We start from the raw sequence: 25,137 nt of genomic DNA, 5'->3' as shown, positions 1-25,137 counted from the left end.
AAGCTCCAAAGCTATTGAAAAGAGGAGAACTATTCCTGTGGAAAAATAACTGTATCTGATATAAGCAAAAGTGAAAAAAATGAAAGAATTAATTATAAGAATATTGCTAAGTTATGTGATAAAGTTTGACAAAGGAAGATTATGGAACTTAAGCTAAAGCAGATATCTCAGCTAAACAGAGCACAGACAAATCAGACTATCTTAGAACTGAGCCTTAGGGTTAACAGTATGGATACTCAGAAATACCACTCAGAAAGAAGGAAACAATCAAAGAGAGTCTATACAACTCCAAAGACGTACAACTGATTCCTTGAAAAGAACGTCAGGAATATCATAAATCACTGGACAGATCTTATGACCCATCATGACCAAGCCAAGACCACTTTCCCTTCTTACACAGCTTACCACTAGTGTATTCTCTCCTCTAGATGTATCTATTTTCATTAACAATCAGTAGGATTTTATTTTGGAGACTTCATTGTTGGGAGGATTTTGAAGAAAAAGCACTTTTTTTGACGGATGAAGCCTTATGCAGTGCCCACAAGGATTAATGGCTAAAAAATCAGATTATAATAAAATTACAATTGGTGTTCTGATTACCATTGGGGTGGTGGTCCTTCCGTCATAGTAAAAATCTGACAGTCATCTTAAAATAAACACGTCATTAATCATAAAATATCAATCATATTTTTGTTTTATCATTCCATCCACCTGTGACTAAGCTTTCCCTGTGATTAAGGTATATAAATTTCACAAAACTATTATTAAATGGGGAAAGAATTCAAAGTTCTGAGATGCAACGGGACTTGGGAGTCCTCATACAGAATACCCTTAAAGTTAACCTCCAGGTTGAGTTGGTAGTGAAGAAGGCGAATGCAATGTTGGCATTCATTTCTAGAGGAATAGAGTATAGGAGCAGGGATGTGATGTTGAGGCTCTATAAGGCGCTGGTGAGACCTCACTTGGAGTACTGTGGGCAGTTTTGGTCTCCTTATTTAAGAAAGGATGTGCTGACGTTGGAGAGGGTACAGAGAAGATTCACTAGAATGATTCCGGGAATGAGAGGGTTATCATATGAGGAACGTTTGTCTGCTCTTGGACTGTATTCTTTGGAGTTTAGAAGAATGAGGGGAGACTTCATAGAAACATTTCGAATGTTAAAAGGCATGGACAGAGTGGATGTGGCAAAGTTGTTTCCCATGATGGGGGAGTCTAGTATGAGAGGGCATGACTTAAGGATTGAAGGACGCCCATTCAGAACAGAAATGCGAAGAATTTTTTTTAGTCAGAGGGTGGTGAATCTATGGAATTTGTTGCCACGGGCAGCAGTGGAGGCCAAGTCATTGGGTGTATTTAAGGCAGAGATTTATAGGTATCTGAATAGCCAGGGCATCAAAGGTTATGGTGAGAAGGCAGGGGAGTGGGACTAAATAGGAGAATGGATCAGCTCATGATAAAATGGCGGAGCAGACTCGATGGGCCGAATGGCCTACTTCTGCTCCTTTGTCTTATGGTCTAAAAACACCAGCAGAATATCTAGCATAAAACCTTGCTTCTTTTGTCACATTGCCCATCTCCTACTATCAAAAGTAGCTCACATTACAGCAGAGCTGTAACAAGAGTAACAATGAACAGTAATGTGAATCTATTGTTCAACACAAGCTTAGGACAAGTTTTAAACATACTACTTGGAAAGGAATGTAGAAAAGTCACACAAAGCTCAGAAACAATATTGATAAGAAAAGATGTGAGTGGCAAGGATAATAAATTTTAAAAATCCACATAATTTAGGCATTATGAAAGATGCTTTTTCCTGTCTTGAAGGGGGAACAGCCTATTTTTACAGCCAACTACAAACTTAAATGCTATGAACTTGAATAGGAAGTAGCTGACCTGTGATGTTGTAGAGAATTGGCAGATGTGCTCCAGATGTCCTTTCAGGAGACAGTGTGCACCCGAAAAGAGCCACGGGTTGGGACTCCAGACCAGAAGGAAAGAGACAGCTGGGTGATCAAGGGAAGGAAGCACAGGGTACGTGGTGCACACTGTCTAGGGGCATCAACCCCAGAGTTGGAAGTGTCCAACCATTTTGAACATCTAGTGATGCTCGAAGATGACCAGGAAACATCTGAGGTGGTAGACAGGACAGAGAAGCCCCACAGGCCCCTCTCTAATCCTAAACCTAAACCTGTAAAAAGGAAGTAGTGATAGTAGGGAACTCAATTATCAGTGGGGTGAAGAATGAGGTGTGTATATCCACCAGACCCCCCCCCCCACCCATCTCCTCTACTAACCTAGTTTCTGGTATTAAATTACATTTCTGTTATATAAATAAGTATTTCTGATTATCCATAAAGTTATAGGCAATAAACATATGAAAGAGTGATAAATATCTAGGTAAGGGTTTCTCCCTTCTTCCAAGGCTAACAATAATCAGCATCAATAATTGACATACAATGGTAACAATGGTGATAAAGAGGTTTCCAAAACATAAAGAGGGAGTTGAAAGTTAAAAAAAATGCTATTGTTGGAAATCTAAAACAGAAAATGCTAGAAATACTTAATCATGTTAGGCTGCAACTTTGCGAAGAGAAACACCAGGGAAGAGAATCACTTCAGGTCAGAACTGAAAAGAAGACAAAAGAAGCTTGTTAAGCTTCAGAGATGGTTGAAGAGAGAGGGAAGATCTCTGTGAAGGTAAAACCAGGCTGACCATGGGGATAAACTGTAAATAAGGTCATCTGGTCAATGGGTGAATGCAAGTAGATAGAGAATGAGAAAAGAAACAGAAGAATGTAGGACTAGTGAAATGCAGAACAGGAGAAAATGCCCAGCAGGTCAAGGTGAGAATGTCCTCTACTCAAACAGAGGGAAAAAACGAAGGGGAAGGAACAAGCGAAGCTAATCTTAGAGATAGATGACTAATGCATGACCTTGTAGAAAACCTAGTCACAGGTAAGAAGGTGATTTCGATACACAAGAGACTGCAAATGCTGGAATCTAGAGCATCAATGTTCAGAATCAGAATCAGATTTAATATCACCAGCAGATGTCATGAAATTTGTTAACTTAGTGGCAGCAGTAAATTACAACACATAATAATTTTTTAAAAAGTAAAACATCAACTACGGTAAATATATATATTTAAAATATAATATAATTAAGTATATATAATTAAAAAGTGCAAAAACAGAAATAATATTCCAAAAAGTTCATGGGTTCAATGTCCATTTAGAAATCGGATGTCAGAGGGAAGAAGCTGTTCCTGAATCACTGAGTGTGTGCCTTCAGGCTTCTGTATCTCCTACCTGATAGTAACAATGAGAAGAGAGCATGTCTTCTTCTTATTATTAAAACGATTATTTCAAGTTCAAGTTCCAGCTTGTTTTCATTCATCCACGAATACAGCTAAACGAAACAGCGTTACTCCAGGGTCAAGGAGAAGAACACAGCACCAACAGTCATACACAACACAAGGCACATGCAGCACTGAAAAGATCTCAGTAAAATACACTCACACACAAAAAAAGTAGCCCAAGTCCCTGAATCCACATTGCAGCAGTCTGCAGTTGAACACAATACAGCTTATCTTCTGCCTAGTGAGCACTGGGGGCCGGGGGGGGTGGCGGAAGCACTGACTCCAGCATTGATGCCACATCACACCACCTCCAGCACCCCAGTGGAGCGCCCAACTCCCACACCTCCCCGAGTGGCTGCAAAAAGGTGACACCACAGCTTGAGGCCAAGTCCTCACTATGAATGGGGACAGACAGCTCCTCTGCCATCTGACCCTGCGGTTCACCAATAAACCAATGAATTGGACTTGCAGCATTTCACACCAGCAATGTCCAATATGAACTTGCGATCACAAGAAAAGTGATTAAGATGATCACTGCACACCTTCGTCACGCACGAATGCCTCTCTGTCATAGGCACCCTCATGGTCCACAGTAAGTCCAGCTCCTTCAGTTTCTCTGCCATAAGCAACTGCTGTACTTTAAGATCTTAAAGTCCAGCAGAGTGTTACGATTGTAAAAACTACTTTTAAAAAAGACAATGAAACTAGCTATCTTACTAGAAGTACTTCAAGATCTCCTTGAAGTAGTTAATTCCACCCAATTCCACAGGCAACAGAAGTAATAAAAACTGTATGTTATTCACCAAGACCTGTCTATATATCTCTGAAGTAATAGCTCATTTTTGTCCAAATCAGACTTCATTATGCAAATTAATAATGGGAAAATGTAATTAATTATGATTAAATTAATGACAAAAGCTGAATGACATGAATAATTTCTTAAAGACACAAGAGACTCCTAATGCCAGAATGTTAAGCCAAAAATGAGTTGCTGAAGGAACTTGGCAGGTCATGCTGCATCTGTGGAGGGAAATGAGAGTTAACACTTCTGGTTGAGACCTTTCATTTGGACTGATAGAGTAGAAAGAAGATAGCCAATATAAAGACATGAAGGGGAGGGGTGGGACAAGACCTGGCATGTGATAGGTGGATCTAGCTGAGGAGAAGGTGATTGGCAGATGGAATCAAGTGGGGAGGGAAGGATGGAGATAGAACGGAGGTTTGGTAGTGATAGGTGGAGGAAACAAAGGGCTGCAGATTATGGATTCTGATAAGAATGGGAAGTGAAGAGGGATCAAATAAAATAGGGATGGTGAACAAATGGGGTGTAGGTGGTGATGGACAGATGCAGTAGGTGGAGAAAGGGAAATAAACTGCAAGATAGAAAGCCAGTGGAATTTAGTTTGGAATAAAGGGTGTGTGTGGACCCTGTATAAATCAGAAGTAGGGAGAAAAGGATGGGGGTGGGGACAACTTACCTGATTTCTTAGATGCTTTTAGTAGTCAATAGTGGTGATAACCAACAATTTAACTGATCATTTTAAAATGTTACATTTTCCTATTTTTCTCTGGTTCAAAGAAAACATAAAATATTATAGTCATTTTGCTGCCACAGCTTAAACCATCATCGTGCTCCAAGAGTCCATATAAATTAGTTTTAAATCAGAATATTTTACTTTATTGCTAGAACCATTTTCACAAAGAATTAAAACCAGGACACAGCAGAATGCAATAATATTAAATAATGCAAATAATTATTGCTTCTGTATCCAATGTGAATTAAATTGACTATTCTAGAATTTGGAGTCAAAATAAAATAATTGAAGTTCTGTTGCTTTATAACTTAAATGAACTTTGATAAGCCATCCGAGCTTAGAATTAAATTGGATAGTTAATGAGAAATATTCTCCAGCATTCTCAAAAATTGATCCACTTGCAGATCTCTTTATGTACATGCAATTTTAAGGTAATTTAAACTTTTGGCAGACGGACGAGATGTAATACAGAAGTTGTAAGCACTATTAGCCTATCAAGATCATTTTGAGAGCCTCAGCAGAAAATGATGGATGATGGCCATTTGCTGTCACTCAGAGTGTACTTTGAGAGGGAGAATGATGGGAGTGGGAGGAAAGTAAATGAGACATTTAATCCATACCTATAGCTCAAAGAGCTGAAACTAGGGCATCAAACTGACTAATTCTCTTCTGCTTGAAAGGCAGATTTGTTGTTAATTAATTTGAGCATGAAGTTCAGAGAAATCAGCAACTACATTAAAGCTAATTACTTTCTCTCTCGTCTAATAGTATTGTCCTGACTCAAGGTGAACACTATTTTAGCTGGAAGCAGATTCTTAACCTTGTATAAATTGTAATGGATGAAGGATTCTTTTTCACTATGCTACTATACACCTGAATGATGAATGTATAGAAACAAGGGGATTACTAGATTAAATTGTACAAATAATTGCATAATTGCTCAATTGTAGCAAAAATAATAAAAAGTGCATAGATTTTCAGTTCTTAGTATAGACCCTTACTAGAATCTTTAGAGGCTTCCAACAAGTTGAAAATAATAAACAGTGCTGGAGAAATTTGGCAATAAAATCACTCTCAATTTGTTAACCAATGTTTTGAGTTTGTCTTATACAAGTTTTCTCTATGCAGCAGAATTGTAAACATTGTGTAGGACTGTGCAAATCACCCTTTAAGGCTGCATATTAGTGTAGTACTATATATTAAAAAAAAACAGCATTCATTATTCAGCAATAAAGGGGAAATGAACCAGTGACTCTGGGCTGTTTCTTTATCAGGGCTTAAGGTTGGATAATATGACAGGACCTCGGATTTTATCATGATTTCTGGATACAGCATTAACTTATCTTAACGGTTTATTGATCTGCAGATGCTAACTAGATTACTCAATACATCAAGTATTTTCTGATGTTACTTCAGAATTTAAGGATCCCTAATATTTTGTGCTTGAAAATGAATAAATGAAAACAAAATTTAAAAATGTAAATAACAACACAGTTATTACAACAAAAAATAACAGTACCTGCCTGCAGTAATATATTACAAAATACCATAATTTATTATATAATTGAGGTACACAGAGTTGGGAAGAAACATCACAAAATGGGGAGGGAATTGTACAAGATTGTACTAGTCCCTCAAAAGTGGAAGTTCTTAATTAACCTTTTATCAGTCAAGAAACTATGGGATACTTTATACTTTATACTTTGTCGCCAAACAATTGAAATACTAGAACGTACAATCATCACAGTGATATTTGATTCTGCGCTTCCCACTCCCTGGATTACAAATAATAAATATTAAAAATATTTTAAAAATAGTAAAACTTAGTAAATATTAAAAATTTAAATTATAAATCATAAATAGAAAATAGAAAAATGGAAAGTAAGATAATGCAAAAAAACCGGGAGGCTGGTCCAGATATTTGGAGGGTACGGCCCAGATCTGGGTTAGGATCCGTTCAGCAGTCTTATCACAGTTGGAAAGAAGCTGTTCCCAAATCTGGCTGTACGAGTCTTCAAGCTCCTGAGCCTTCTCCCGGAGGGAAGGGGGATGAAAAGTGTGTAGGCTGGGTGGATCGTGTCCTTGATTATCCTGGCAGCACTGCTCCGACAGCATGCGGTGTAAAGTGAGTCCATGGACGGAAGATTGGTTTGTGTGATGTGCTGCGTCGTGTTCACAATCTTCTGCAGCTTCTTCCGGTCTTGGACAGGACAACTTCCATACCAGGTTGTGATGCACCCTAGAAGGATACTTTCTACGGTGCATCTATAAAAATTAGTGAGGGTTTTAGGGGACAGGCCTAATTTCTTTAGTTTTCTCAGGAAGTAAAGGCGCTGGTGGGCCTTCTTGGCAGTGAACTCTGCTTGGTTGGACCAAGTCAGGTCATTTGTGATATTGACCCCAAGGAACTTAAAGCTTTTGTCCTGTTCCACTTGCGCATCACCGATGTAAATTGGATCGTGCAGTCAGCTACTCCTTCTGAAGTCAACAACCAATTCCTTCGTCTTGCTGACATTGAGGGATAGGTTATTTTCTTTGCACCATGCCACTATTATATTGGATTTATACTGGAAATGCGGAAGAGCATCATTGCAAAAGGTTTTCTCTAAGATTTCATGTTTTGAGAATCCCACTAATAACAAGACAAGTGTTCTTGTCACATTATCTAACCCTATGGCTTGATCATGTGGCAGCAGAGATTCATTAGAGCAGGAAAATATATTTCTAGAAGTTTCTGTTTTCTCTTCCACTTCATCTTCCTCCCTTGCAAACTAATCAATTTTCCTCTACTATTTATTCTGTAATTGTGCATTGTTCTTAAGAAACTTACAGTAAATTTTAAACTAGATCTTAACAACATTATTCATGATTAAGTATGCAGATTATTTTTCTCTGAAATACCTAAGAAAATGTTGTGCCATTGCCACATACATTATGAGTAAAAGAAACATGGCATTCATCTGATCAAAATAGTTCCTTTATAATATGTTGTCATTAATATACCATTTCTTCAGGCAAATTTTGCATCGGAAACCATCTTTAAATAGATTATTACTCAATTACAAAGCTACTTGCATCATTACAAGAAATTAAAGTATCTTTACTTTAAAATAAGAAAATAAGTTCTGGTGAAAAGTACCCCATTGTTCATATGTTTTTTTAATCCATTGTGAATTGATTTCTTTATTTCATAAATTTGCTGAATGATATTAAAAACTTGAGTGTTTTAACAAGAAGGCCACTTGTCATAATACAAAAAGAATTTCAAAAATAAGAGACAACCATTCTCTGTTGATCAAAATTTCAAACGTAGAAAGCTTTTGAAAATCTTATCTTTGCAAATTAGATTGGCCCTCAGACCTGAATAATTCAATTATAAATACACAGTCAGACTACTGTCATTACACAAAGGCAAACCACAAAGGGAGGAACCCTTTTCCATTGATAAGGCCCACTGCAGAATCTTCCTTAGGATCACCAATCAACAGCTTCTATCATTCCAACAAAAGAATGCTAAAATAAAACCTCTAACAGTGATTTTATAATCAAACTTTTTGCTCTGAGGGAAAAAGCACTATTCAGACACACTGAAAAAGCCATAAAAACTGCCAAGAGACGGATAGGGTTTCGAGAGAGATTGCAAAAACCAAATTCCAAATGCATACCTTAAACTATATTTTATCTTTAAGAATTGTTAATGTTAGTTCAGTGATTAAGAGTAGTTTTAGGCAGATACACAACTTCTGAATAGTTTGCTAATTTATTAGAGATGCCCTTTAGCAAAAAAAAAGCAAATGACGAAGTATCAGAGATTACAGCACCTCATCCGTATCCATTTAGACTAAGTGCTCAAGGTTGGAAGAGTGGACAGAGTGAAACTTGTAACTTTCAAATTCCATGTCAAATATGCCATCCATCAGTTAAATCAAATAGATACTAAATGTAGTATTATATACAAGGCAAACTTCAGCATGTTGAGCTGCTGATAAGCAAACTAGAAAAATTACAGTCCCTATCATCCTTGATTTAGAATGGCTCCTTGAGAAGAACAAGATACAACAGGGAATAAAATGTAAAGTATCAATATTTTGGATATTGAAACATTCAATTCAGAGTGATTTAACATGCTATTAAAAACAGGATGATCTGTATCATTTTAACCAAAACCTAAATATGGATCTGCTTTCTTTAAAACTAGATTGGAAACCAGTAATGTTTTACTTTGGAGATGGTGGATAGATTCATTCATTATCAAATGATCATTTCTTAAAAGTTACACTGTTTCTTCATAAGACCCTATTTCTACCTTCTCTTTGAGCAGCATAGTATTACACAGGTTTTTAGAATGCAAGTTAGAATGTAACAACTTGGCAACTGTCAAGTACACAGGATATTAAAATGGCTATTTTTACTTTGGCACTTACTGATTTATAGCAGAGCTCAGTTCCTCCAGCTTTCTGAAGTCGCTCACATTTTCCAGTTTAGCCAAAGGCTCCATTCGCTTCAGTATTATTTCCAACATATCTGTCATTTTCTTCAGCGTACGGGATTCTAGTCCAATTCCTTTAATGCAAGAAAGAATGCATTTTTATTACAATGGGGTAATGATGCAAACGAAAGGTAAAAAAAACGTGTTGCATAAACCACCACAACTTGCAATGTGATTTGCCTTGCCCTAAAATAATTAGATAATTTTCCAAACCATTTCAGTTGGTGTTGCTTTTAAAAATATCATCTCTAGCAAGAGCTAGATAAACGAAGGCCCACAATTTAAAGTAAATGCCAAAATGTGTGGGAAAACAAGTAGGTTATTTTTTAATAATCCAATGTTTATGATATAAATTGAACCGCCTGAAAGACCAGTGGAAGTAAATCGTGGTAAATTTCAAAAGGGAGCTGGATCACCAGTTTAACTAGTCAAAATCTGCGCAACTTTGCTGAAAGTCTAAAGGAGACTGGTTTATTAAATAAGCTTACAAACTCATGTTACCTTTAATTTATTGTTACCTAAGTCCACAATGAATTTGCCACATGCTAATTTTTGATTATTTTAAAATCCTGCTTTCCAGAAAAGAGGAACATTTAAGAACCTATTTCCTGTTCTATGCTTACCTTCTTCAATAAAATACAAGCCTCAAGATCTGGCGTCTATTGAAACTTATCCATCTTCCTGAGCGCTCACACTCAAAACCCCATACCCGCACTTAACTGTAGCAATAGACTGTTTTAACTGTGCATACAAAACGAAAACACATTTTGTTATATGATGTTGAGTAATTTTACAGTGAATTGCTAGCAGCTAAATAGAAATCACATCTCACTTGTGCAAATGCTACTGTTGTACAACATGATTGTGGTACATGTTGGTGTCTGTTTACAGAATTTCAAAGAATGAAGTACTTTCAATCTGCTGTACATCAGTTCAGACTTGATATACGTCACAGTCAAATCAAAGCACTTGGTAGAAAAATCTGCTGAGCCTTCTAATTCCTGGCTGTTAACAGTTTTCTACCTAAGGGTTAAACTTCAAACCTATTTTGACTTACTAGTTTAATGCTAAATTAATGCAAAAACTAATCAATTCATGGGATTAAAAGTACTGTGTTGGATCCAGTATATACAACGTTCATCATACTTCACCCAACCAATACATTCTCATGATTTATTCGGACAATCACTTAGCATTACAGTGTGCTGGTGATATGTATTTCATCGACTACACTAATTTTATTTTGTACTACAGTAAGTACACTCAGTGACCACTTTATCAGGTACACCTGTGCACCTGCTTGTTAATGCAAATATCTGATCAGCCAATCATGTGGCAGCAACTCAATGAATAAAAGCATGCAGACATGGTCAAGAGGTTCAGTTGTTGTTCAGAAAAAAACATCATAATGGGGAAGAAATGTGACTGTGGAATCATTTCTTTTAAAATTCATTTAAATAATTGTGTACGTTTTTCTGGCATCTCATCTCATTCTCCTAAACTGTAGGGAATATAGTTCTAAAATACTTATTCCCTTCCCATATAGCAAATATTCTATCACTGGAACAAGTCTACTGAATCCTTACCAGGTTCAGTCTATGACAACAACATCTCTTCATAGGTAAGGAAACCAAAACTACAGTCCTTTAGCTGCAGTCTCACAACAGCCATATACAGTACAATTGCAGTAAGTCCTTGTTACTTTTGTGTTCAAACCCTGTCATAATATATGTTCACATAATGTTTGCCCTTCTAATTGATTTTAGTACATGCAAGGTGGCCTTCGGTGACTGGTATGAACACTTGTAGCTCCCTTTCAACATGAATAACCTTTTACTATTTAACAAATCTACCTTTCTAGTATATCAACGTGCAAAACCACTCACTTTTCCACATTATATTCCATCTGCTCTGTTCTCTCTACTCATTCTGTTTGTCTAGGAATGCGATGAGGTGGAGGATAAATGCGTGGCTGAGGGATTGGAGCAGGGGGCAGGGATTCAAGTTTTTGGATCATTGGGACCTCTTTTGGCGCAGGTGTGACCTGTACAAAAAGGACGGGTTACACTTAAATCCTCGGGGGACCAATATCCTGGCAGGGAGATTAGCGGGGGCTACTGAGGTGACTTTAAACTAGAATGGTTGGGGGGTGGGAATCAAATTAAAGCGGCTAGGTGTGAGGAGGTTAGTTCACAACAGAGGGATGGGAACCAGTGCAGAGAGACAGAGGGGTGTAAAGTGAGCGTAGAAGCAAAAAGTACAAAGGGGAAAAGTAAAAGTGGCAGGCCGACAAATCCAGGGCAAGCATTAAAAAGGGCTAAGAGAGTTGTAAAAGAGTGCCTGAAGGCTTTATGTGTCAATGCAAGGAGCATTCGTAATAAGGTGGATGAATTGAAAGTGCAGATTGTTATTAATGATTATGATATAGTTGGGATCACAGAGACATGGCTCCAGGGTGACCAGGGATGGGAGCTCAACGTTCAGGGATATTCAATATTCAGGAGGGATAGACACGAAGGAAGGGGAGGTGGGGTGGCGTTGCTGGTTAAAAAAGAGATTAACGCAATAGAAAGGAAGGACATAAGCCGGGAAGATGTGGAATCGATATGGGTAGAGCTGCGTAACACTAAGGGGCAGAAGACGCTGGTGGGAGTTGTGTACAGGCCACCTAACAGTAGTAGTGAGGTCGGAGATGGTATTAAACAGGAAATTAGAAATGTGTGCAATAAAGGAACAGCAGTTATAATGGGTGACTTCAATCTACATGTAGACTGGGTGAACCAAATTGGTAAAGGTGCTGAGGAAGAGGATTTCTTGGAATGTATGCGGGATGGTTTTTTGAACCAACATGTCGAGGAACCGACTAGAGAGCAGGCTATTCTGGACTGGGTTTTGAGCAATGAGGAAGGGTTAATTAGCGATCTTGTCGTGAGAGGCCCCTTGGGTAAGAGTGACCATAATATGGTGGAATTCTTCATTAACATGGAGAGTGACGTAGTTAATTCAGAAACAAAGGTTCTGAACTTAAAGAGGGGTAACTTTGAAGGTATGAGACATGAATTAGCTAAGATAGACTGGCAAATGACACTTCAAGGATTGACGGTGGATATGCAATGGCAGGCATTTAAAGGTTGCATGGATGAACTACAACAATTGTTCATCCCAGTTTGGCAGAAGAATAAATCAAGGAAGGTAGTGCACCCGTGGCTGACAAGAGAAATTAGGGATAGTATCAATTCCAAAGAAGTAGCATACAAATTAGCCAGAGAAAGTGGCTCACCTGAGGACTGGGAGAAATTCAGAGTTCAGCAGAGGAGGACAAAGGGCTTAATTAGGAAGGGGAAAAAAGATTATGAGAGAAAACTGGCAGAGAACATAAAAACGGACTGTAAAAGCTTTTATAGATATGTAAAAAGGAAAAGACTGATAAAGACAAATGTAGGTCCCCTGCAAACAGAAACAGGTGAATTGATTATGGGGAGCAAGGACATGGCAGACCAATTGAATAATTACTTTGGTTCTGTCTTCACTAAGGAGGACATAAATAATCTTCCAGAAATAGTAAGGGACAGAGGGTCCAGTGAGATGGAGGAACTGAGCGAAATACATGTTAGTAGGGAAGTGGTGTTAGGTAAATTGAAGGGATTGAAGGCAGATAAATCCCCAGGGCCAGATGGTCTGCATCCCAGAGTGCTTAAGGAAGTGGCCCAAGAAATAGTGGATGCATTAGTGATAATTTTTCAAAACTCGTTAGATTCTGGACTAGTTCCTGAGGATTGGAGGGTGGCTAATGTAACCCCACTTTTTAAAAAAGGAGGGAGAGAGAAACCGGGGAATTATAGGCCGGTTAGCCTAACGTCGGTGGTGGGGAAACTGCTGGAGTCAGTTATCAAGGATGTGATAACAGCACATTTGGAAAGCGGTGAAATGATCGGACAAAGTCAGCATGGATTTGTGAAAGGAAAATCATGTCTGACGAATCTCATAGAATTTTTTGAGGATGTAACTAGTAGAGTGGATAGGGGAGAACCAGTGGATGTGGTATATTTGGATTTTCAAAAGGCTTTTGACAAGGTCCCACATAGGAGATTAGTGTGCAAACTTAAAGCACACGGTATTGGGGGTAAGGTATTGGTGTGGGTGGAGAATTGGTTAGCAGACAGGAAGCAAAGAGTGGGAATAAACGGGACCTTTTCAGAATGGCAGGCGGTGACTAGTGGGGTACCGCAAGGCTCAGTGCTGGGACCCCAGTTGTTTACAATATATATTAATGACTTGGATGAGGGAATTAAATGCAGCATCTCCAAGTTTGCGGATGACACGAAGCTGGGTGGCAGTGTTAGCAGTGAGGAGGATGCTAAGAGGATGCAGGGTGACTTGGATAGGTTGGGTGAGTGGGCAAACTCATGGCAGATGCAATTTAATGTGGATAAATGTGAAGTTATCCACTTTGGTGGCAAAAATAGGAAAACAGATTATTATCTGAATGGTGGCCGATTAGGAAAAGGGGAGGTGCAACGAGACCTGGGTGTCATTATACACCAGTCATTGAAAGTGGGCATGCAGGTACAGCAGGCGGTGAAAAAGGCGAACGGTATGCTGGCATTTATAGCGAGAGGATTCGAGTACAGGAGCAGGGAGGTACTACTGCAGTTGTACAAGGCCTTGGTGAGACCACACCTGGAGTATTGTGTGCAGTTTTGGTCCCCTAATCTGAGGAAAGACATCTTTGCCATAGAGGGAGTACAAAGAAGGTTCACCAGATTGATTCCTGGGATGGCAGGTCTTTCATATGAAGAAAGACTGGATGAACTGGGCTTGTACTCGTTGGAATTTAGAAGATTGAGGGGGGATCTGATTGAAACGTATAAGATCCTAAAGGGATTGGACAGGCTAGATGCAGGAAGATTGTTCCCGATGTTGGGGAGGTCTAGAACGAGGGGTCACAGTTTGAGGATAGAGGGGAAGCCTTTTAGGACCGAGGTTAGGAAAAACTTCTTCACACAGAGAGTGGTGAATCTGTGGAATTCTCTGCCACAGCAAACTGTTGAGGCCAGTTCATTAGCTATGTTTAAAAGGAAGTTAGATATGGCCCTTGTGGCTACAGGGGTCAGGGGGTATGGAGGGAAGGCTGGGTTCTGAGTTGGATGATCAGCCATGATCATAATAAATGGCGGTGCAGGCTCGAAGGGCCGAATGGCCTACTCCTGCACCTATTTTCTATGTTTCTATGTTTCTATGTCTATATCCGTGAAATCTTTTTACATACTCCTCCACATTAACAATCCAATTAATTGAGTGTTGACGGCAAACCTGGTGAAAAGATACCATTTCACCCTCTGAGCCAAATCGCTGATACAGATTGTTAATAGCTAGTGTCCAATCCTTGTATCACCCCACTAGTTTATTCCAATTTTGATTTTTCTGTGCAATCGCAAATTCAACATCCACATCAGTATACTAGCTCCAGTTCCATGTGCTCTAACCTGCATGGGACCTCATTGAAAGCCTTCAAGAAATCCAGCATGCATATAGTTTATCTAGTCTAAAATATTGTGAAATAATAGCTTTACGCTGGATGCTTTTTAGTTTGCAGAAAGGCTCTGAGTGGAACGCGAATGCTGTAAAGGGTGAAATAGATTTCTACTCACAATTGTAAACCTTGGGGTAATTATGTAAGCCATGAGCCATGAACAGACTGAATAATTGTAAAACGCTATTCATCTGTAAATTACTAAATTGTCTAAATTGCTTAAGAGCTGTCAAAAGCAAATACATTCTATACTGCAGTTGCTATGTAAAACCAAGATATGTGAACATATATTTTATCATTGATTTTTTGGCAAAATAGAGCTCAATTTCAGACAGCATTTACTGAATACGTCGCTTCTCATGCTGCCACAGTAATTACAGAATGTTTGATCAAAATAAGTAAATTGCTGCAAATGAAATGAGTGCATTTTGCAAAGCAGGTTAATATTCAGTATAACAGAATGGTAGCAATAACATGTGTGTTGTGTATAAAGGCAAGCAATGACTGTGCTGTAGTTAGATTTTCAGAAGGCATTTGGCAAGAAGCTGCATAATGGTGAAAAACAAAAGCTCATGTGGTAGGATGTTACATATCTATGTGAAGAAAACATCACCTTGTGAACAGTCAATAGAGAGTGGACATGATTGAGTAGGCGTGTTCTAGTCACCTCATTACAGGAAAGATGTAGAAGCTTTAGAGAGGGCGCAGGGGAGATTAGAGAGGGTGCGGAGGAGATTTAGCAGGATGCTGCCTGGATTAGAGAGCATGTCTTGTGAGGATAGGTTGAGCAAGCTTGGACTTTTCTCTTTGGAGTGGAGGAGGATGAGAGTTGACTTGATAGTGATGAATTAGATGTTAAAAGGCATAGATCAAGTGAATAGCTAGAGACTTTCTCCTAGGGCAGAAAATTTTTAGGTGATTGAAGGTAATATCAGGGGCAGAATTTTAAGGTGGCTGAAGTAAGGTATTGGGGAAATGTCAGAGGTAAATTCTTTACACAGAGTGTGGTGAGTGTATGGAACACCCTGCCAGGGATAGTGGTAGAGGCAGATATAATACAGGAATTTAAAAAGTTCTTATATAGTTAAATGGCTGGAAAAAAAAATGAAGGGCTATAGAGGAGGGAAGGGTTAGATTGACCTTAGCGCATGAAAAGGTCAGTACAATATCGTGGGCTGAAGGGCCTATAATGTGCTGTAGTGCTCTATGTTCTATAACTGGGTTTCATGTTGGCAAGATGTAAATAGGGACGGCCAGTATGACTTGTGCTGGGGCCACAACTTTTTATAATTTACGTAACTGGCTTAATGAAGGCACCAAAGGTGGGGTTGTAGAATTTCGTGACCATAGCAGGGAGAAGTAGGAAGTAAAATGTGGAGAGGGCATAAGGAAGGTGCAAAGGAACATAGATAGATTGAGAGAGTGGGCAAAAATCTGAATCAAAAAAATATATAATGTGGGAAAATGTGACATTGCCCATTTTGTAGGACAAATTTTAAAAATGCATACTTCTACATGGTTAGCTGAGATGTATAGAGATCTAGGAGCTGTGCGAAAGGCAAGTATGTCGGTGAAGCAAGTAACTCGGAAAGCTAATAGAATGTTCTTATTTATTGCAATTAAATGCAAAAATAAAACATATATATATAAATATGAAAGTACAAAGGGTATGCATTATTTATGCAGCACATAGGTGACCATACAGCAAGAGCACTGCATCCAGTATTGATGATTTTATTTTACAGAGGGATATTAATATATCAGAGGCAACACAGAGAATGTTTACTAGACAGATGTATAGAACAAGTAGGTTACTTTATGAGGAATTTATGCAAGTTTAGCCTGTGCAAACATTTTGAAGACTGACATACAGATGAGAAAATCTTCAGATGCTGGAAATCCAAGCAACACACAGAAAATCCTGGAGACCCTCAGCCCAAAACGTCGACTGTTTACTCACTTCCATAGATGCTGTCTGACCTGCTGAGTACCTCCAGCATTTTATGTGTGTCGCTTGAAGAGAAGAGTGAGAGCTGACTTGATTGAAACACCTAAAGGTGCTTATCAAGATGAATGTAAAATGGTTATTTCCTCTTATTTGAGAATCTAAAACTAGGGGACCTCTGTTGAAAAATAAGGTTGCCAGTTCCTCACAGGGCAGAGGGTGCAGAGTATTTTAAGAGAGAGGAGAGAGAAAATTCAGGATCATTCCGATATATCTGGATTATAAACATTATATTTCCTACTGTAATTTAGTTTGAATGTAACAAAGTTAGTTACATTGTCACATCACTAAAGCATCTGCTGTGAAAAGTTGTTTTGATATTTGCTGTTTGTAAATAAATATAAAATCAAGATACGCTTTGTGTGTATTTTTTAAAACTGCAAATTCTTGCCCACATATCAATAAAGCAAGATACACACAAGGTGACCCCCCCCCCCAAGTAATGAAGGGGATGTTGCATTCCTATGTCAAAATTTTCCTTAATTTGAAACCGCATCATCTGTTGATGTGAAAAGCAAGTTGAAAAATAATTAACCTTGTATTGCTTTTGTTTTTCTCCCCATGCCCACCCCCACACACACAATTTTGTAAGAGTGAGTTTTATCTTGTATTTCAAATCTTAGGTAATAATTTGTAACTTCTGTAAAGGGCAATTTCAGTAATCAGAGCAGCTATTAACATGGGATCGCCTGCTTTATTTTAATTTCTCCAGTGGCATTTCTTATATGATTGTTGCTAAGTTTACTCAGCAAGTGGTAAAGATCTATCTGAGGCATTAATAACACCTTTTGTCACTTGCCTGACACAAAGAGAATCAAATTTATCACTATCTGTTAGCAGCATATTTAATTTAAAAGAGATCCCGCACACACCTTCATCACTGAAGGTTTAATAAATAATCACAATGTAAGTTATTCTAGGTGTATATTATTAATCTAACCAGAGTACTATATGTTTGCAAACCTAATAGCCTCACAAGTTACTTCCATTGAAGATGTTTGAATTAATTTGATCAGACAGCAATCTAGGTGACCTTACTTCAAAAAGAGTACTGTAACAATGAACTAATGCAGAAGCTCTAAATTTTACAGGACTTTAAAAGTCTTGTTTGCCTCATAATTAAATCTAAATTTAACCTCTATTTCTTTACTTGTAGTCTCCATGACACTTTTGAAAATGTGGTTGTGGAAACATTTTAATGAGTTACTTTAAGTGCAAGTCCAAAAAGCATTATTTTTCTCATGGATGTCTTTGAAAATGAAATCAAATTACTTCCTTGTGTAAATAGCTGGAGGCAAATTTACAATGAAACACTTACTTCAGGTATATTAGACACACTGTAAATTAAGGTTCAGTTTTTAAAAATTTTTCAATTACCATTTTTTCCAAATTTTCTTAATTTTTTATTTCTAAATTCCCACAAAATACATTAACAAACAATAAACATCATACCTGATTTCTAAACAATAAAGGACTTCATTAGTTATTTCCAAAGGGGTTTGGTGCACACCATAAATCTCCTTGCTGTCACTTACAGAATGGTCCAAGTGCATGGTTGATAGACCAATCTAATTCATAAATTATGGCTTGTTAACAGTCTATAAGTGAGACAGCAACACACCTCTCACACAGACTCACCATATCCTTGCCAGTCATCAATATTTTTTATCAAATTATCTTTTAATACTTCTGCCTAAAATGGAACTACTTAGAGCAGAGATGTATCACATTCATTTTCTACCATCATAATACAAATGTGAATCTTCTTTAAATTATTAATTAACAAGATAAAGTTGTTTCATTATTTTAATACTATGGCATCTATGGCAAAGAATAACTATTCTCCAAGCATCTACCTGAACCTCAGATTATCCTTCCCCCAATCCCACCATTGCAGCATTCATTCAATATCAACACAACCCTTTAGCAAAAAGGTGTTGTTTATCTTGTGGGTACAGTTTTGAACCAAGATTCAAATATGTCCTAGTGTGCGGTTTTGTCCCTCACCACAAATGCAGCTTGCCTACTGAGTTCCTCCAGCAGATTGTTGCTCCAGATTCGAGCGTATACAGTCTCTTTCAAATGTCCACATTGTGACTGCGTAAGAATTGGCAACATACTAACGCTGAATATCAGAATGTGAGTTTCAGCTCAGTGTTATACAGTGAAATCCAGCCATGCATTTCTGAAAGATATATAATTGAAGCTCTCACACATTTTGCAACTTTCACAACTGATGTTAGCATGATCTTCAAAGCTGTTTCAATGTCAAAAAATATGTGAAGCAATTTCTAAGTCATGACAGCTTGAAAAAATAGTGCAAAAGGAGGATATTCCAAAAATGTAATTTTCACCAATGTCAGTCAATGAAATTATTGGTCATGAAGTTCTCTCAGTTCTATGCCAAACTATTATGTGCGATTGCCATCAACATAGAACATAGAATAGTACAGCACAGTACAGGCCCTTCGGCCCACAATGTTGTGCCGACCCTCAAACCCTGCCTCCCATATAAGCCCCCACCTTAAATTCCTTCATATACCTGTCTAGTAGTCTCTTAAACTTCACTAGTGTATCTGCCTCCACCACTGACTCAGGCAGTGCATTCCACGCACCAACCACTCTCTGAGTAAAAAACTTCCTCTAGTATCCCCCTTGAACTTCCCACCCCTTACCTCAAAGCCATGTCCTCTTGTACTGATCAGTGGTGCCCTGGGGAAGAGGCACTGGCTATCCACTCTATCTATTCCTCTTATTATCTTGTACACCTCTATCATGTCTCCTCTCATCCTCCTCTCCAAAGAGTAAAGCCCTAGCTCCATCAAGTTTGGGGTTTCAAGTAAGTAAAGTCCTGTACTTGCTGGCTATTCTTTGCTGTTTTTTAAATACTCATGGAGTTCACTTGCATAACAGGAAATGGGTACAGCATCCCCAGTGTTTGAATACTCCTCTTCCTACTCCGACACTTGCAAGGATGCTAATCCTTTCTCATAGTTCCTCCATTTCAGCTGCATACGTTCCCATGATGAGGCTTTCCATTTCAGAATATAGAAGTTGTCCTCTATTTTTTTTTCAGAAACTGGAGTTTCCTCTCAATGGATGGGTAGTGGGGTCCTTAATGTTATGCCGTCTTTCTGAGACACTGCTCCTTTAAGATATTTTGAATATTACAGAGGCTGGCTCCATCACAGGTACTAGCCTCCAAAGAATCCAAGACACCTTCAAGGAGTGGAGGCTCAGGAAGGCGGTGTCCAACATTAAGGGCCCCCATCAGCCAGGGTATGCTCCCTTTTCATTGTTACCATCAGGAAGGGGATACAGAAGCCTGAAGGCACACACTCATCATCCTGAAACAGCTTCTTCCCCTCTGCTATCCGATTTCTAAATGGACATTGAACCCATGAACATTACCTTCACGTTTCATTTTCATTTCTGTTTTTGCACTACCTATGTTAATTAACCTATTTAATATACATATATGTGCTTACTGTAATTCAATTTTTTTCTATATTTATCATGTATTGCATTGTACTGCTGCCACAAAGTTAACAAATTTCATGACATTTGTTAATGATATTAAACCTAATTCTGGCTATCAAGACACCTCTCACATGCATCTCTACCATTTCCACATGTCTGCCCTCACACCACACATCCCCACCCTCCTCCATATAACGGGGGTAAGGGTCCATAGTCCTCACCTACCACCCGATGATTCAAAGAGTTCAAAGGATTCCAAGTACTTTTATTATCAAAGAATGTATAAAATTATACAACCTTGAGATTTGTTTGCTCACAGGCAGCCACAAAGCAAGAAACCTGTTAGAACCCAATTAAAAAATAAATAAAATAAAGACCAACTCACGATGTGCAGAGAATGGAAAAAAAAACACAAATTATGCAAACAATAGAAGTAAGCAACAACATTCCAAACCTTAGATTCAAACCCTGAAGCAGCCTAGAGTAGGCCTAAAGCCTCACTTACCAGTCCAGCGGGCATGGAGCACAGCAGCCAGGGCAGTCTTCATAGCCTCAGCACCATGGAGAGAGGAGTGAACATCGCAGGATTACGTATTCAATCCCAACACCTTGTCTTCCCAGCATATTGTTTACATTGCCCAAACAGCATATCATACCTCGCACTAGGATCTGGAAACAGCTGCAGCAAAAGGCTCTGGGACTAGAACATACTGCCCAGCGACTCGCTTCAGGCCCAGCTTTCACTGCTTTCAATTTCTCAAAATCGGCTCGGTGTCCAGAGTGTATGGGCATCGGAACTCCTCTGTCTTGTCTTCTCCTCTCTGAACGGCTCGCTCTATCTGCGCCGATACTGCCTCCACATCCAGTATATTATTCTCTGCAACTTCTGCCATTTCCCACAGCATCCCTCCACCTGGAACATCTTCCTCCTTAACTCACATCTCCACAGGGTTTGCTCTCTCTGTGACTCCTTTGTCCATTCATTTGTCTCTGCCAATATCTGTCAACCATTCTAAATGTTACACCTGCCCTGACACCTCCTCTTTCTCCACCATTCAAGGCCCTAAAGAGAGAGGCAGCATTTCACATGTGAATCCATCGGTGTCATTCATTATATCCAGTGCGCCCAATGTGGCCTCCTCTAAATTAGTAAGACCCAAAGCAGAATAGAGGATTGCTTTGTCAAGCATTTTTGCTCCGTCTGTCAAAACAGCAATGATCTCCCAGTGGCCAGCCATTTTAATTCTACTTCCCATTTTCGCATTGACATGTCTGTCCAAGGCCCCCCCTGCTGTCACATTGAGGTAAGGTGCAGATTGAAGGAGCAACACCTCATTTTCTACCTTGGTAGTCTCCAATCTGATGACATTAATATTAATTTCTCTAACTTCTGGTAAGCATTTCTGACACCTCTCTCCCCTTTCTCGATCTCTGTGTCTCCATCTCCGGAGACAAACTGTCGATTGACACTTTTATGAACTTACCAATTCCCACAGGTATCTCATCTATACCTCTTCCTATCTGGTCTCCTGTAAGAATATTATTCCCTTTTCTCAGTCCTCTTACTTCAGAGAATGGGAATTCCCTGTCACAACCATGGATTCGGTAGCGCAGCAGATACAGCAATTGCGCTCGTGAAAATGCACGTGACATTATTTCATTGTGCTATTATTTAACTCCATTCATTCCGTCGTAGTGTTTGCCGAGACTTGAACTCAGGACAGATCACAGCTACGCTTCGCTGTCTGTTTGCATTCAGCCTTCCCTGAGAAACTGGACTGTCGAGTCAACTGACTCTGAAGACTAGCGGTATCCGTTTAATGTTTAGATGTTCTTTTCAGCTGCAGTGTAGGCTTCATTTTCCTTTTGAGAGTTTTAGTTAACGGCCCTGTTTGGCCTAGCGTTTATTGTTTTATTTTCCCATTAATACTGTTCGCATTAAAGTCAGTGAAATGTCGACCTGCTTCAGTGTCCCTCACTCCGGACTTGGGCCATATCTGAACCTGGTAACTTTTCCTCCTTCCACCATTGAAGCCACCCTCACTCATATCTCCTCCATTTCCTGAACGTCTGTGCTCACTCCATCTTCCTACCACCTTAAGTTCCTCTTGTCCTTACTTACCATGAGTCTCTGCATCCAACATATCATCCTCCACAGCCTCCATGATCACCAAAGGGATCCTACCACCAAACATATCCTTACCTCCCCTCCTCTTTGTTTTCCACAGATTGCTCCCTCCATGATTCCCTTGTCTATTAGTGGGATTTCCCTCCCCACTAATCTCCCTCCCAGCACTTATCCCTCAAGCAGAAGAAGTCCAACACCTACCCATTCACCCTTCCCTCATCTCCATTCAGGGCCCTAATCAGTCCTTCCAGGTTAGGCAACACTTCACCTGCAAATCTGCTGGAGTTGCCTATTGCGTCCATGGCTCCTGATGAAAGCTCCTCTACACTGGTGAGACCCATCGGAACTTAGGGCACTGCTTCACTGAGCACTTCCATTCCATCAGCCAAATAGGGAACTTCCCGGAGGCCAAACATTTTAATTCCAATTCCCATTCCCATTCTGACAAGTCCCTAGTCTCCCATTTTGCCAAGATGAAGCCACCCTCAGGGTGGAGGAACAACACTTTATATTTGGTCTGGTTAGCCTCCAACCTGATGGTATGAATATTGATTTTCTCCTTCCGGTGAAAAAAAATTCCCTCCCACTCACTTCTTCTTCTATCCCCCACTCTACCCTTTTACCTCTTCTCACCTGCCTATCACCACCCACTAGGTCCCCTCCTCTTTCCCTTTCTCCTATGGTCCACTCTCCTTTCCTATCAGATTCCTTCCTCTTCAACCCTTCATCTTTCCTAACCACTTGGCTTCACCTATCATCTTCTAGCTATCCTCCTTTCCCTTCCCCCACCTTTTTATTTTGGCATCTCCCCCCTTCTTTTCCAGTCCCGAAGAGGGTCTCAGCCCGAAACAGCGACTGTTTATTCACGTCCATAGATGCTGCCTGACCTGATGAGATCCTCCCAGCATGTTGTGTGTGTTGTCTTTATTCCATTGTCTACTGCCCTCTGCTATGATTTCTTCTTCTTCAGCTTTTTTCCTCTTCCTCCTATCACCTCCCAGCTTCTCACATAATTCCTTTTCCCTTCTCCCCACCTTCCAATCTTCCCTCCTTGCCTAGATTTACTTAATCATCCATCAGCTTGTGCTCCTCCCTCTCCCCAAGTCACTTATTCTGGTCTCTCCCCCAGTCGTTTATTTTTTCTCGTCTTGTTGACGGATATTGGCTTGAAACATCAACTGTTTATTTCCCTCCAAAGATACTGCCTGATGGGCTAAGACCATTCTTTTGAGTGTGTTGCTTACCTTTCAGTTGTTTGTTGATGAAAGGGTATCAGATAAAACACAGTTAATTAGGAATTCACATACATGATGAATGCTTGTGGCCACGTTTTAATAAGGTGTTGAATAAACAAAGATATAACGCAAGCACATTCAACACATTCAACTGCAAGAATATGAAATTACACTATAAAGTATGATTAAAATGGAAGCCCAAAGACAGAAAAATGTACTTGTTTTTTTTCTCAAAGGATCTTCCAGATTTTAAGCTATTAGAAAGATAGATCATTAAAACACATCTCAACCTGGAAAGTAAAAGCTCTGCTGTTCACAAGAGATTGTAAATGCTAAAAGGTATAAACGTATTCCACTGCCGTACATTTGGAGCGGCAGGGAAAATAAGAAAATGCACCAGAAAGCAAATGAAAGAGAATCAATAATAGTCCATGTAGTCAATATCTTATCTGAATAGACTGTTAAAAGGTCATTAAAAAGAGCCAGTAAGAAGCTTTAGAAGGAATCATTTAGATATTCACAGACATTCCGTTTACAGGTGAGTTTTTGATTGGAGTTAGATTGCAAAGATAGCTAGAGAACTGATCATTTGATATTGAGTCATGCACAAATAGCAATGCTTTGGACAGTGTATTAGCCTGTGGTTTCACAATTAAAAGATAGGAAACTGACAGATGAAAAGAGGAGTATGGTCAGTAGCATTAAGGTTATAAATACATCAACCGTGGCAATAGAGGATTTAAATTGGGTGCCAACTGGTGCTCCCATCTTCCATCATCCGTTTCTCCTGCCCTCTTAGTAGATGTAACACTTGCCCTTGTACTATATTCCAGGGGCCTAAACAGTCCTAGATGGCATCCATTAGTCTTGCGAGACCATGGATCTGCGCCTGGAAAGTCTTCACTCTCCAGGGCGCAGGCCTGGGCAAGATAGTATGGAAGACCAGCAGTTGCCCATGCTGCAAGTCTCCCATCTCCACGACATCGATGTTGTCCAAGGGAAGAGCAAGGGCCTATACAGCTTGGCACCAGTGTCGTCGCAGAGCACTGTGTGGTTGAGTGCCTTGCTCAAGGACACAACACGTTCCCTCGGCTGCGGCTCGAACTCACGACCTTCAGGTCGCTAGTCGAACGCCTTAACCACTTGGCCACGTGCCAAGTGAGGTAAAGATGAGGTAAAGGTTTTCGTGCTTCTTCTCCAATGTTATCAACTGCATTTGATGCTCTTGATGTGGCCTCCTCTACGTTGGCAAAACCAAGCGCACACTAGGCAATCATTTCACAGAACATTTATGCATAGTGCGCACTGGCCATCCCAAGCTCCTGGCTGCAGACCATTTCAACTCCCTTTCCCAGTCCCACAAAGACCTGCCCA

At 39.5% G+C, this 25,137-nt stretch overlaps 1 protein-coding gene across 4 annotated transcripts in view; it reads right to left on the bottom strand.

The window, feature by feature from the left end:
- The window catches only part of LOC134336513 (alpha-1,6-mannosylglycoprotein 6-beta-N-acetylglucosaminyltransferase B), a 930,404-nt gene that overhangs the window by 782,105 nt on the left and 123,162 nt on the right, over positions 1-25,137 (bottom strand). For all 4 annotated transcript variants that reach the window (XM_063030783.1, XM_063030786.1, XM_063030785.1 and 1 more), the window contains exon 3: positions 9,318-9,456. In XM_063030783.1, coding sequence (XP_062886853.1) covers positions 9,318-9,456 — 139 coding nt within the window. The remainder of the gene's footprint in view (positions 1-9,317; positions 9,457-25,137) is intronic.

This window comes from Mobula hypostoma, chromosome 22, assembly GCF_963921235.1.
Source record: "Mobula hypostoma chromosome 22, sMobHyp1.1, whole genome shotgun sequence".
NCBI classification, from domain to species: Eukaryota; Metazoa; Chordata; class Chondrichthyes; order Myliobatiformes; family Myliobatidae; genus Mobula; species Mobula hypostoma.
The sequence above is the reverse complement of the archived record's forward strand: the minus strand, read 5'-3'. Positions and strand labels throughout refer to the sequence as shown.